This window comes from Acanthochromis polyacanthus, chromosome 11, assembly GCF_021347895.1.
Source record: "Acanthochromis polyacanthus isolate Apoly-LR-REF ecotype Palm Island chromosome 11, KAUST_Apoly_ChrSc, whole genome shotgun sequence".
In the NCBI taxonomy this organism is placed as follows: domain Eukaryota; kingdom Metazoa; phylum Chordata; class Actinopteri; family Pomacentridae; genus Acanthochromis; species Acanthochromis polyacanthus.
Genome location: NC_067123.1, coordinates 4,058,319 through 4,071,249, shown reverse-complemented (window position 1 = coordinate 4,071,249; position 12,931 = coordinate 4,058,319). Strand labels below are relative to the sequence as shown.

The 12,931-nt window shown below is 37.2% G+C and overlaps 1 protein-coding gene and 1 long non-coding RNA gene across 2 annotated transcripts in view; both read right to left on the bottom strand.

Moving 5' to 3' along the window:
• Positions 1-2,304: 2,304 nt before the first annotated feature.
• LOC127536076 (annexin A2-like) overlaps positions 2,305-12,931 on the bottom strand; it is a 16,754-nt gene continuing 6,127 nt past the window's right edge. The window contains exons 3-13 of the mRNA XM_051955496.1: positions 12,570-12,666; positions 12,407-12,495; positions 7,780-7,893; positions 7,613-7,703; positions 7,445-7,524; positions 7,267-7,305; positions 5,974-6,064; positions 5,801-5,896; positions 5,666-5,721; positions 2,497-2,604; positions 2,305-2,420 (exon numbers count right to left, since the gene is read on the bottom strand). Coding sequence (XP_051811456.1) covers positions 2,361-2,420; positions 2,497-2,604; positions 5,666-5,721; positions 5,801-5,896; positions 5,974-6,064; positions 7,267-7,305; positions 7,445-7,524; positions 7,613-7,703; positions 7,780-7,893; positions 12,407-12,495; positions 12,570-12,666 — 921 coding nt within the window. The 3' untranslated portion in view covers positions 2,305-2,360. The remainder of the gene's footprint in view (positions 2,421-2,496; positions 2,605-5,665; positions 5,722-5,800; positions 5,897-5,973; positions 6,065-7,266; positions 7,306-7,444; positions 7,525-7,612; positions 7,704-7,779; positions 7,894-12,406; positions 12,496-12,569; positions 12,667-12,931) is intronic.
• Positions 8,295-9,814, bottom strand: LOC127536071 (uncharacterized). Its single transcript, XR_007945082.1, has 2 exons — positions 8,750-9,814; positions 8,295-8,624 (listed from the first exon to the last, which is right to left on the bottom strand). It is a non-coding gene; the product is annotated as an uncharacterized LOC127536071 (long non-coding RNA).

The window sequence follows — 12,931 nt, the reverse complement described above, 5'->3', positions numbered from 1 at the left end:
TTCCTTTAACTTTTACTCCGGATGATTTCTGTGACACAGCAGGGCGGCGGCTCTTGAAGAAAGGAGTTGTGCCCTCGCTGTTTGAATGGAACTCTTTTTTATCACCCCCACAAAGACCGGGGGTTTGGCAGAGAACAGAGCGACCGGCGGTAGCGGCGGTGGACTCGGAGCCCGAGGATGCACCGGAGGAGGCAGCAGCGAGCGTAAACTCTGCCGGTCACCATGACTACGCCTCTCTCCCAGATTCTGCAGTGGTTGATCTTGCTCTGGAGGAAAATAAATCACTCAGAGAGGAGATCAAGCACTTGAGGGAAGACATGTTGAGGATGACATTGAGGCAGCGGTTTGGCATCCATCGCTTTGCCCACTAAGACCGAGACATTCGGTTATTCACAAGGTAAATAATAAATCCTCCAGCTCGTCTCAATATGTTAAGCCTGCAGTAGCTACAACGTTAAAGTAGTATCATCTCCAACATATGCTAACTAATGTTAAAAACAACACAGTTTCGGGTCTTACCTTCGTACTTGTGAATGTAGCTTGTAACGTAAAGTTGGAATCCCTTGCTTTTTTTACTCGATGAGGCTCTTGTCGATGCTCGAATAAAACGACTTACGTCATTAATCGTTATTATGGGCAGATCCTGGAGCGAGCCTGTGAAGAACGCCATAGCTACTCTGCAGCTACACGAGTGACCGGAAGTGGTTACGCTGTTTGAGAATCTAGCGGAAGTACGTCAGTCTAGCTTGGGCATATACCCTATTCTCAGTCATTTTGAACAATTTTTAGTCATTTTGGAAATGTTTTAGTCGTGTCATTTTTGACATTTATTTTTGACATTTTGGACAAGTTTCAGTCATTTTGGGCAAATTTTGAACCATTTTGAACCAATTTTAGGTAATTTTGATTAATTTTTAGTCATTTTGGACTACTTTTTGTCATTTCTGACACATTTTGATGTAATTTTGGGCAACTTTTAAACCATTTAGTGTCACTTTTTAGTCATTTTGTGGATGCTTTTTGTCATTTTGGATAATTTTTGAGTTGTTGATTCATCACATCTGAGGATGTTATGTACAGGCACACACAAATGTTTATTTTCTTAGATGTTTAATACAGCTTAAAGCCTGGGGTCAAATTCACCCCAAAGAACACTGATACGTTCAACATGTGTACAGGTCATTGAAAACATGTCATCATGTTCATTTTATGTTTACCCAGTTGCCTCCATTAAATTAGGAAAAGTTATTAATTATTAGAGATGGGATTTCTGGCTCTTTGAGGGGAACCGGCTCTTGGTGAGCCGTTTCTTTCAAAGAGCCGTTCAAAAAACTGGCTCATTTTTATATTTATTAAGTTTCAAGAAGCCAGTCTGGCCTTAGCTCATTTTATCTTGGAAATAATCACTGGGAGGAATGAATTTAGATATCCCACCAATATGAGTTTGAATTATTCTGAAAGAAGCACTGGCATTTTCAGAGACTTCATTGTCACTATTATCTGAGTCATCTGGCTCTCTTCTCACCTCTGCCACTTTTACTGTTGGATGTTGAGTTTTCAGGTGTTTGTGCAAATTATTTGTGGAGCCTTACTTAAAATATTTTTTTGACAAATACTGCATTTAGCCTTACTCTCTACCACGAGAGAAAAGTACATCCAAATGCTGCTTCGTTTCCTTAATTGGCTCATTTTGTCCACTACCACGGACTGACTCTCCTCCTCCTCATTTAGACCGCTGCTGCTGCTCTCCAAGGCATTCACATGTTTCTGTGTTGATGTTTTGGTTTTTTTCCCACTGGTGCACTCACGTGAAGGCAGCGTGGACAGCGTGGCGTGATGCTATTTGCATATATAATAAGCACTGCGCTCCTCCCCATATAACTGGGGGGAAAAAAGAAAAACAGAACGGTTCCCATCGCTCATGTTAACGAGCCGTTCAAAAGAACCAGTTCGTTCGTAAACGTCACAACACTATTAATTATGAACCGAAAAGATTGATCATTTATTTAGAGACGTTAAATATTGCGTGGGGTCAAATTGAGCCCAAAGATAGTAGGAGGGTTAAAAACAAAAGACCTAATACTGAAGGGAATATTGTGATGAGATTATCTGAACAAATCATGCCAGTGTTCCCTACCTGGTTTATTTGTAAAATAAATACTACATTTATTTGCAGTATAAATTATTCATCACCTTTTCATTAACTGCACTCAACACAACTTGTTTTGTTAGATTTTATGTATTTGTGAGTCAGTAAATGTAGAAGATGCAATTCATGTTGATCTAATAAAATGTGAAGAGCAGGAAGTTATCAGAGTTTATTTTTGCATAAAGACAGACTGTTTGTGTGGAATTCTGGTTTAATCTTCGGACCGACAGACGGCCAGCAGCACCTGTAGATGATCTCCTTTGAACTGTTTCTGTAGAAAAAGAAAGATTTCACGTCAGCGTTGGATACTGAGAGGCGACTCTAGTATGTATTGCAGTTTTACTGACCTGCAGAGCCGAGTACAGAGAAGTTCCTGTTAGTTTAATGAAGGCCGCTCGGATGCAGAGCAGATCCTCCTCGCTGTGAGAAACCATGATGCCGTGAACAAAGGACGGCTGCAAAAGTTTAAATTATGAGGCTGTGAAAAGTTCCAAATATCACCTCATACATACAAAGTTAACGTCCAGTTTGTTTCACGTAGCTTTACAGTCAGTGCAACAACAGTCTGCAAACCTGTGTGTTATAGAAGTGTTGTTGTGAATAATAAACAAATCAATAAGGTAGAATGTGATCTTGGCTTTGCTTCTTGGCAAGGCTAAAGACTATAAAACACAATTTTGGACATAGAACTCATTGTGTTTTGTGTTGAAACGTAAAAACATGATGATTTTAGTTTGTTTTGTTGCATCTGGACCGCTTTAGATCAGGTTCACACCAAAAACCATTGCGCTTAGGTGGGTCGGATCTTGAATAAATCATCGCACAAAGGCTAAAGACTCCCTAAAACATAATTTTTGAAGCGTAAATGGATAATTTTTGGTGCTAAAATGTGAAAACATGGAGATTTTAGTGCATTGTTTGCATCTGGACCACTTTAAATCAGGTCCAGATTAAAAACCAGTGAGCTAAGGTGGGTTCAATCTAGAATAGATCTTCGTACAACAGCAAAAGACTATAAAACTGAATTTTTGACATGGAAAAAGATTATTTTCAGTGTTAGAATGTAAAAACCTGAAAATTTTAGTGTGTTTTTTGCATCTGGACCACAGCTTAGGGGTCAAATCTTGAATAGATTGTCGTACGAAGGCAAAAGACTCCATAAAAAATAATTTTTGATTAAAACACACGCTTGTAAAACCACAAAGACACACACACAATGAGAAACTGGGAGAAAAGCATCTGCTAAGTGCATGGACACACTCATGCATACTGTCCTACATATGCCAATATGGTCTTCATATGTTTTTGTGGCATCTAGTATTTTATTTTATTCTAATTATTGCAAGTTCTGCACATTGTGGATGGGAGCAATTATTCAAAAGGTGTGAATTCTATTGTACAGTATACAGCACACTGTTGTTCCCCATCAGTAAAATACATTTAAAGCTAATTTCTGTACATTTCTGGTACTTTTTAAGGCCATACAAGTGCTATCTCTAGCTAAACATAATGTTTACACCTATAGCAGCAATAATAGTGATAATAAACCTCTACCTTAGTTAAGAAAACTGTTAAAATGAGTGTGATTCAAAAACAAGTGCTGTCCACTGACTAAATCCCGTCTTTCTGTCGTCTGAAGAGGGAAAACCCAGACATTCACAAAGAGTGTGATGGAGGAAAGGTGGGTTCTTCATGTAAAATAGATTTTGGGTTTAAAAAAAACTCAAGGCGCAAAGGGCGATACCTGATTTGCTTCGTGATGTCATAAATGCAAAATTCAAGCCAAAGGACACAGGGATCATTTGTTTGGCTCAGTTAACGACGTTTTGCATGAAACGATTCACATACCAGGAAGTCGTTTGAAATGATCTACTGCATCCAAAACAACAAGAAAGTCTATCATTAACTGTTATTGATTTACAAACTGGGATATTACAGCAAGAGGAAGTCTGTTCCCTAAATTTCAGACAATGTTTTATTCATAAAGCTCGATTCATTGCAGATGAAGTCAAGTTAGAAGTTTTCTTTTTATTTGGGTCTGAACACCTACGGTACCAGGAACCTCTTGAAATCTATTATGTTTCATCATTTTTCTGTCGCATTTAAAATTGCAATTTTGAAAGCCTGAAAATGCTTGAGAACCCATGAAAATTTGCACACACATCTGGACCGGCAAAAATTTGATATGTTAGAGGAATTGTACACATGTGAGCCAAAATAGCGCCACAAACTACGGCCACTACATGCCATTTACAGCTATGGAATTTGGTAGGCATATGTAACTCATCAAGCCGCACAAAAATGTAATTGACAGCCACACCCAAAACACAACAGGAAGCTGGCAATTTTGAATTATGTGACATATTTTGGAACATTTTGGACTAATTTTTTCACTTTTTCAAAAGCTTTAACTCAAATAGGGCAACACCAACAGAGCTCAGATTTGGCCAGGATGTGCTCCAGGCATGGGTGATTAAAAGCTATCCAAAAAGTTTTTGCTCCATAAAAATCTGAGTGTGTGTAAATGGTGGCTGGCGGAGTTTCGATGAAACCATGAAACAGGAAGTGCTGTACATGCTCCAATCTGCCTCAGATTTTACATGTATGATCAGAGTCTGGCCCTGATGACATACCTAGGTCAACACACTCTCACTTGCACCGCCACCTGGTGGAAGCTTGGACTCACTGACCAGTAAAGATGCGAGGACCCGATCAACGCTGCTTGCAGCTTTAATTAGGGTCCAAGCATTGAATGGTGCAAAGACCCCATTGAAACCCATGGGTTTAATTTACACCATTGTTCTTTCTTTGGTGGACTTTTCATTTGGACTTTTGAAGGTCAAAAAATACTTGAAAGCACGTCGACCTTTGTACATACATCAGGATCAGCGGAAAAAAAAATCATATTTTTTGGGGGAATTGCATGGGTGTGAGCCAAAGTGGCTCCATAGCGCCACCTGGAAAATTTCAAGCATTTACTATGGCCAGTACGTGTCATCTAGAGTTATGAAACTTGATACATATATGTAATTCATCAAGATGCACTAAAATGTCATTGACACCCATACCCAAAACACAACAGGATGCTGAGCATTTTGAATTATGTGTCATATTTTGGACCATTTTTTTCACTTTATCAAAAGCTATAAACTCAAACAGGGTACCACCGACAGTGCTCAAATTTGGCCAGGATGTACACTAGTCATAGGTGATTAAAAGTTAGCAAAATGCTCCACAAAAGTCCGAGATGGCTGGTGGCTGGTGGAATTTCGACAATTATGACACAGGAAGTGCCGTCTAATTGGCCTGTATACACTACAATCTGCCTCAAATTTTGCAAGTGGGATCAGACTCTGGCCCAGATTACAAACCTAGACCAAAATACACTCTCAGTCACAGCGCCACCTGATGGACATGCTTAGATTCAATGACTAGCAAGAATCCCTCCTTTTGTTACGGCAAAAACCTCATTAAAATATGTTTAACTTAAGTGAGTTAGAAAGATAACTAGCGTACCTTCATGGTGGCGAGTCTCTTGGCGAGGTAGACATCGGAGCTTTGAATGCACTGAACTACAAACACATATAATAATAAACTTTAGAAGTTATTCAACATGTGCATTTCACATTAAAACATTCAAACCTTATTCACCTAAAACACTCAAACCCAGTCGAAAGTCTCCAGAGAAGCGTTTCTCCACCGTTTCATTGATCGCCTGTCCGTTCTTCAGCTCCAGTCCCGTCAGCACTGTCAGGAAGTTATTATTAAAAGTTAGAGGAATTAACTTATGTTTAAATTTGTGTAAATCTAAATCAGAGAACCACCTTTGTTGAGATGATCCGAGTCTCTGGAGGTCAGGATGCTAATCCACGGTCCAGCATCAGCTTTTTTCCCACTTAGAGTCGCAGACAGAGACTGAAAACAAAAAAAACAGTCCAAAAAAGGTGAAATCGCACAAATTTGAAGTTTTACAGCAACATTCTGCTCCCTATAAGGGCTGTGAGTGCATATAAGTGTCACAGAGTGATGCAAAAATGAAAGTTTTGCTGCTCACGTCCCCGTTTATCACAGCTATTCTGAATATTCTCTATGTGAGAAAGTAAATGATTGGGGAAAAAGTGATTTTTTTGAGCTGTTTCTGCAATTAAGATGGTGAGAACTGCTCCGAAATCACAGGTACTTTTCTTATTAACAAACTAATAAAGTAAATCTATGGATTATAATGGTGCACTGTCAGAATTTAGTAGAGATATGCTTTATCCTATTAGAATATAATGTTGAGAGTACCACATTTGTGAATATAAGGTAAAATAATACCTCAATACTTCCTTTAACCACATAAATGAAAACTTGTGAATGCATGTCTTGTGTTTTTATGGTTCAAAAAATGCAATTTTCTATAAAAAAAAGTGGGAATTTTAACGGCATTACAGAGACATGTAAATTTGTCTACTTTTGTAACTTCATTGACATTTTTGAATATTTAAAAAATCTATGAGAAAAGAGAAAATATAGTAAAAAAATTGCAGTGTACAAGCTATTTGCCATTTAACAAACAAATCTGTGTACAGTTATTGTACCAATCTGTGTAAAATTAGAGAAGTGTCATTAATTGTGTCTAATTATATAAATATATTATGCTTGAATTTAACCAATTTATCTATTAAAAGGAAAACAATTGGGATTTTACAACAAATCAGTCCTTTTGTGCATAAAAACAGTTAATATTTAAAAAGGAAACCTTTAAGGGAATTGTAAATATTATTTTGCACTGGACATGTAAATATGCCTTCTATGTGTTCTTTTATTGTATTGATGTTTTTGAACATTTAAAAAATGTTGGAGAAAATTAGAAAATTATGTAAAATTACATTTTACAAAATTACATTTTTACAGTTTACTGTGTGTGTGTATATACATATATATATATATATATGTGTGTGTGTGTGTGTGTGTGTGTGTGTGTGTGTGTGTGTGTGTGTGTGAATAATCTTGAAAATAACACATTTATTTTGACAATGTGCAGCTTTTTTATATTAAAATATAATAATCACAGATTCTCCTTTTATGCAATTAGAGCACATTTTTTAATTTACAAAAGTAAAATAAATAAATACCTCAATATCTCTTTGAACACCACCAGCAGCGCTGCTTTTCTGTTGAGAGGAAGAAGAAAAAAATTCTATTTCAGAGCCACATATAGAGTAAATAATAATCCATAAGGCACAGTTGTAGTTTTAAAAAAAATGTGACTGTTAGTTGTGAAAAATGTAAAGATAAAAATAGTGAAATTACATTTAGTAAAGCCAGAACGAGTTTAGCAAAGTCTCCGCTGGTTTCTCCTTTCAGCTCCTTCTCCAGATCCTTCTTATACACTGAAAACCAAAAGAAATAAAGAAAATATGTGAATTTAAACATCCACAACTATCAGTTTATGTGGTTGAAGAAGATTAGAAAAGTTACATTGTTTATATGCGGCTCTGATTTCCTGAAGCCGAGGTCCAGATCTGGTGCACAGAATCTCCATCAGAGTTTCCTCATCTGTACCTAAACCCTGCACACATAAATATGCATGAATACAAACACTAATATAAATGCCAGGTAAGTTAAATAAGAGCTGTAGCACTCACGGCCATGGCTTGCTGCAGCCGATAAGCTTCATACTGGACAGGAGGCATCAGAAGCTCCAGCAGAAGAACCTCCACATCTCCAGATAAAGATTTCTTCAGAGCCGCCGCAAGGTCCTGATAAACCACAGTGACCCATTTTAGACTGTGTCAGTGAAAAAACACTAGATAGTCCATAATTAAACATGTTTCATCATCATTAAGGTCCTGATAAACCACAGTGACCCATTTTAGACGGTGTCAGTGAAAAAACACTCGATAGTAGGGATGGGTAGATGATACCTTAGTGTGTGTATCGGAACATTTCCCAAACTGTGTTGACAGTTACTGTATAAATGTCGACATCTGCTGGATGAAAAGAGTCATTGCAGGCTGCTTCAATAAAGACTTTTCACTCATTGCGTATTGTTGTGCCTGCTTGAACTTGCACTTTATTGTCAAGACAAATGCCCCATGTGGGACAATAAAGTTTAAATGATTAATAAATGTATTTATTTAACTGAAAACAAACACAACAGTCTTTCATACATTTTTATTCAGAAACATCAGCTGCTGTAACATCTTAGGGCCAAGGCGATTACGTCGCTTGGAAACTATTTCTCCTGCTTTGGAGAACACCCTTTCACAGGGCACTGATGAAGACGGTGTACAGAGACATTTCATTGCAAGTCTGTACAAGTGAGGGTAGTCTTCCCTTTGTGATTTCCAGTACTGAAGTGGATCTTGTGAGCGGGGAGTGTTAACCTCAGACAGATATCTCTTCACTTCAATAACAGAATCTGTGGTGGCACTTGAGTTGGCTCTGCTGTCCCAGACTTCCATGTCTAGCAGCTCCCACAGGTTGTCATCTGAGGGGGAAAAACATACAATGCATCTATGTTAGTCTTAAACTCTGAACTCTCCTTTTACAGCTAATTAAAGCTGAGGTTAAAATCCAAATAAACACTTTACAATATGATATGACAAACTGAACTGGGAGCAGGTGGTTGTGTTGAAGGTCCAGCCTGGGCATCATCCATTAGTATTGGCACAGTGCTCCTTCTCATTTCTGCAGCACACTCTGACTTAAGTTTTTTCACTGCTTCATTGGCTTTGCACTCACTCACAAACCCCATTTTCTTGAACCAAGGATCCAGCAGTGTTGGTTAAGTCATCACACTTGATGACTCAAGGCCGCACACAGTTTCTGTAAGTCTTTTGTTAAGGTTTTCCACCAAAGTCTTTGCAGTTTCTGTTGTCATACTGACTGCGTTGCGTTGCAATGAGTGGTGCAGCATTTTAAGCATAGGAATGACTTTTGATCCACTCACTCTTTTCTCCTCTGACAGCTCCACTGTTGCTTGGTGAAATGGAGCAAGCACATGGAGAGTCTCCTGTATGGTTTCAAAATCCTGTGTAGTTAGAGGAGGTATTTCACTATTTAAAGAGGCCAGAGATACCATCATTGATTCCTTCAGCTCCACCATGCGTTCCAGCATTAAATATGTGCTGTTCCATCTAGTTGACACCTCATTAATTAATTTCTTCACTGGTGATCCCATCTGTAGCTGGACTTGTCCCAGCTTCTCTTTGGCCGTGGTACTTGTTCGAAAGTATGTTACAATCTGCTTTGTTTTGTTACGAATACCTGTGAGTGTCTCAATTTTGTCACATGATTTCCTGACTGTTAAGTTCAATGAGTGAGCTATGCAAATTGTGTGTCTAATGTGGAGCTTTCTGGCACATGCCTTCATGTTTGCTGCTGCATCTGTGACTAGACATCTCACTTTCTCTGCTATGGCCCAATCTTCCGTTATTTTTTGCTTAGCTTGGGCCAGATTTTCAGCAGTGTGCAGCTGGGGAAAGTGTTCCACTCCTAACACTGATGTAGACATTGTATGAGTCTCACTGTGGATGTAGTGACAGGTTACAGCCAGGTATGCCTCCATGTCGATTGAAGTCCACATGTCAGCCGTTAGACTCACTGCAGCAGCACTCTCCAGCTCTTTTTTCACCTTCTCCTTTTTCTCCTCATACTTTTGGCCAATCATGATCTTGAGAGTCTAAATTTAAAAGAACACAGGTTAATAGATTATTGAGTGAAAGCACGTAACAGGCATACCAGAATCAGAAAAAGTTTATTGCCAGAGCAAATTCATTAACTAGGAACTTGATTCAAAGTGCAACATAAAACACTGATGAGAATAAAATAGTAAATTATAAATACCAAATATTACAAAAACATTAAAAGTGCTAAACAAAATATGTCGTAAAAGACATCAAAAAAAGGGAAAAAAAACAAATTCACTTTGTTAAAATGTATAACACCATATCCAATTAATCAACTTCATTGCCTACCTTTCTTGTTGGCAGAACATATGAGGGCATAATGAACTCCATCCAACTCTCGGTACCCCTCGTCTTCCACGATGCTGAGCGCTGGACAGTCTTTAATAATCATGTTCACAATTCTTTCATCACCTCGTTGCTTCATGGAAGCACTCGGGTTGATCAAAGGGGTGTCATCAGGCGCTTCGTTCTCATGTCGGTAATGCCTCAGCATTGTAGAGGTGCTCCAGTTACTGTAGGACAACTCCTGAGAGCAAATCCTACATTTCACCTACAGTCAGAATTACAAATAAATCTGTGTAAGCAATTTCGTTTGACATAAATTGCAAAAACCCCCGAAAATAGTGGAAACAACAACAGGAAGAGCATTTACCTTATTTGCCGTGATAAGATCAAAGTGATTCCACACGACAGAAAACTTCCTCTTCCTTGATTGATTATCCATGATGATCTCCACAAACAAGTAAGAAACCAACGCAAAGCCGCAAAGTACACAAAATGTCGGTGCAACACGAGCCACAAACCTGTCGCCACATTTTCCGCCTTATCAATACGATTTGGCGCTTCCAAGACCAAACGACACAGCAACTGTGTCGGTCACGTGGTTTGCCTTACAGCGATACGCACACCGACACGGGGCTTCGCCTTGTGGAGTCGACACATGTGTCGAGGCTTCAAGTGTCGTTAGACCCATCACTACTAGATAGTCCATATTAAACATGCTTCATCATCATTAAGGTCCTGATAAACCACAGCGACCCATTTTAGACGGTGTCAGTGAAAAAACACTAGATATGTGAAGTTTTTATGTATAATGACATATTTTTTTAGATTTTACTCATGTAAAAACAATGAAATAAAAAATGTGATGGATACATTGTAAAACATTGTATTAGATTAGAACTGTTTAGATTTTAGCTGTGAAAACTGCTATAAATATATAAGATATCCTCAATTTATCAAATACATTGATGTTAAATTACAGAACCAATAATCCATTTACAGTTTCATACTGGAAATGAGTTCATTATTACTTGTTCACAGTTGCTGTTTTTATAAATTTATTTTACATTACTAGAAATATGATAGAACATATGTAATATAATAAAATATAATATAAAAATGCTGGAATAAAGATATTACAGGTTTTGTGTACAAAAAATCTAAAGCTTAATAAACAAATCTATGGAAAATGAAAGATCAACAGTCTTTTTGTTAATTGTCACTTATTTGTCTAATTTTAGAAAAGTATTTGCAATTTTACACTTAAATTTAATTTGTGAAGTGATAAGAAATTATTAAAATAATTTTTATGTATTAAAAACAATTATTATTGCTACTGCTATTAATAATAATAATGAAATACATTTTTATGTATTAAAACATGCTATATATTGTTATTATTTTTATTGCTAAATACACTTTTATGTATAAAACATGTTGTATATTGTTATTAAAATATGTTGTATTAAATGTTATATGTTATTATTAATAAAATACATTTTATGTATTAGAACGTGTTATATTATTATTAGTAGTAATAGTAGTACTATACATTTTATGTAAAAAAAATGTTTTCTTTAAAACAATAAATTCACAGTCAGAGTTTTTTAGACGTTATTTTCCATTAGATGTGTAAATATGTCTAGTTTTGTCATTTCTCTTGATAATTTGGAAATGGACTAATAATCAGAGATAAACATTATTAAAATGATTGACTTAACAGTTTAAAATATAACTCAGTTTTTTTCTGTTAATTGTCATTCCTTGTATTCGATTCTAGATGTACATTTACAGTTTCACATATTAGACAAAATGTTTGTGAAATTGGAATTCATTTTTTATTTTTTAAAAGTAATGTTTGAACAAAAAAATCTAAATGATCTTTTTAAAAAGTTGATGTTATTCAAAGATACAGATGTTTTACATTCATTTAAATTAGAAATATGACTTCTGTTTCTCATTTTAGTATTTGTTGTTCATTCTAAAGATGCAAAACGAACCTGTAATGGGGAAAGGCGTAAATAACAGATGGATTTTATTTTACACTGTATGTTTGTGTCCTGTTTCTTCTGTTGACTTTCCCTTAAAAGATAAACAGACGTGCTGCTGTTGTGAATAAAGATTCTTTTAGTCTGAACCTTCTCCAAACAGAGGTGTGTTCAAACATTTCTACATTTCATCAGCAGATGAAGGGATGACAGTGTTGTGTAACCTATGACAGATGAACGGAGGAAGTTTTTCCTCCAGGGCCTGAAAATTCCTCTCTGGAATTCTTTCTGAACATGTGGTGTTTCTCTACCTTCTGGGTTTGTTCTTCAAAGGTCTTAGCGATCTCCTGCCGCTGGGCATTGGTCCGGTTGGTCAGAATTCTCAGCAGAGTCACTACGTCTGAATGACACGTGTGTTATTGTTGTGGGTTTAATAACAGGGAAATAAAAGCAAGAATGCAACAGAACATGTACTTTTGCTCTCCAGAGCTTCTCGGATCTCCATTGCGTCTCGGTCGGCATGGAAACCGGGAAAAGGTCGAACGGTTCCCAACGTTCCCCAACACATGTTCTGTTAAACGAAGGAGAGTAGAGCCAATAAAACCTGCAGACTGGACTGACAAAGATCCTGTTTGTGTCGACGATGAAACAGCTGGAATGTGGCTGAAAGAACAACCAGGAGATGACCAGTGATAGCAGCCAGCTGGAATCCAAAGAATCTCTAATATGTTTTACCTCCTGGTGGAGGGTTGGTACATCAGTAAAAGACATTTCTATAGGTCTTAATAACCCTGAAAAGCACTTCCATAAAGCTGCATTTAATATGTGCTACAAGA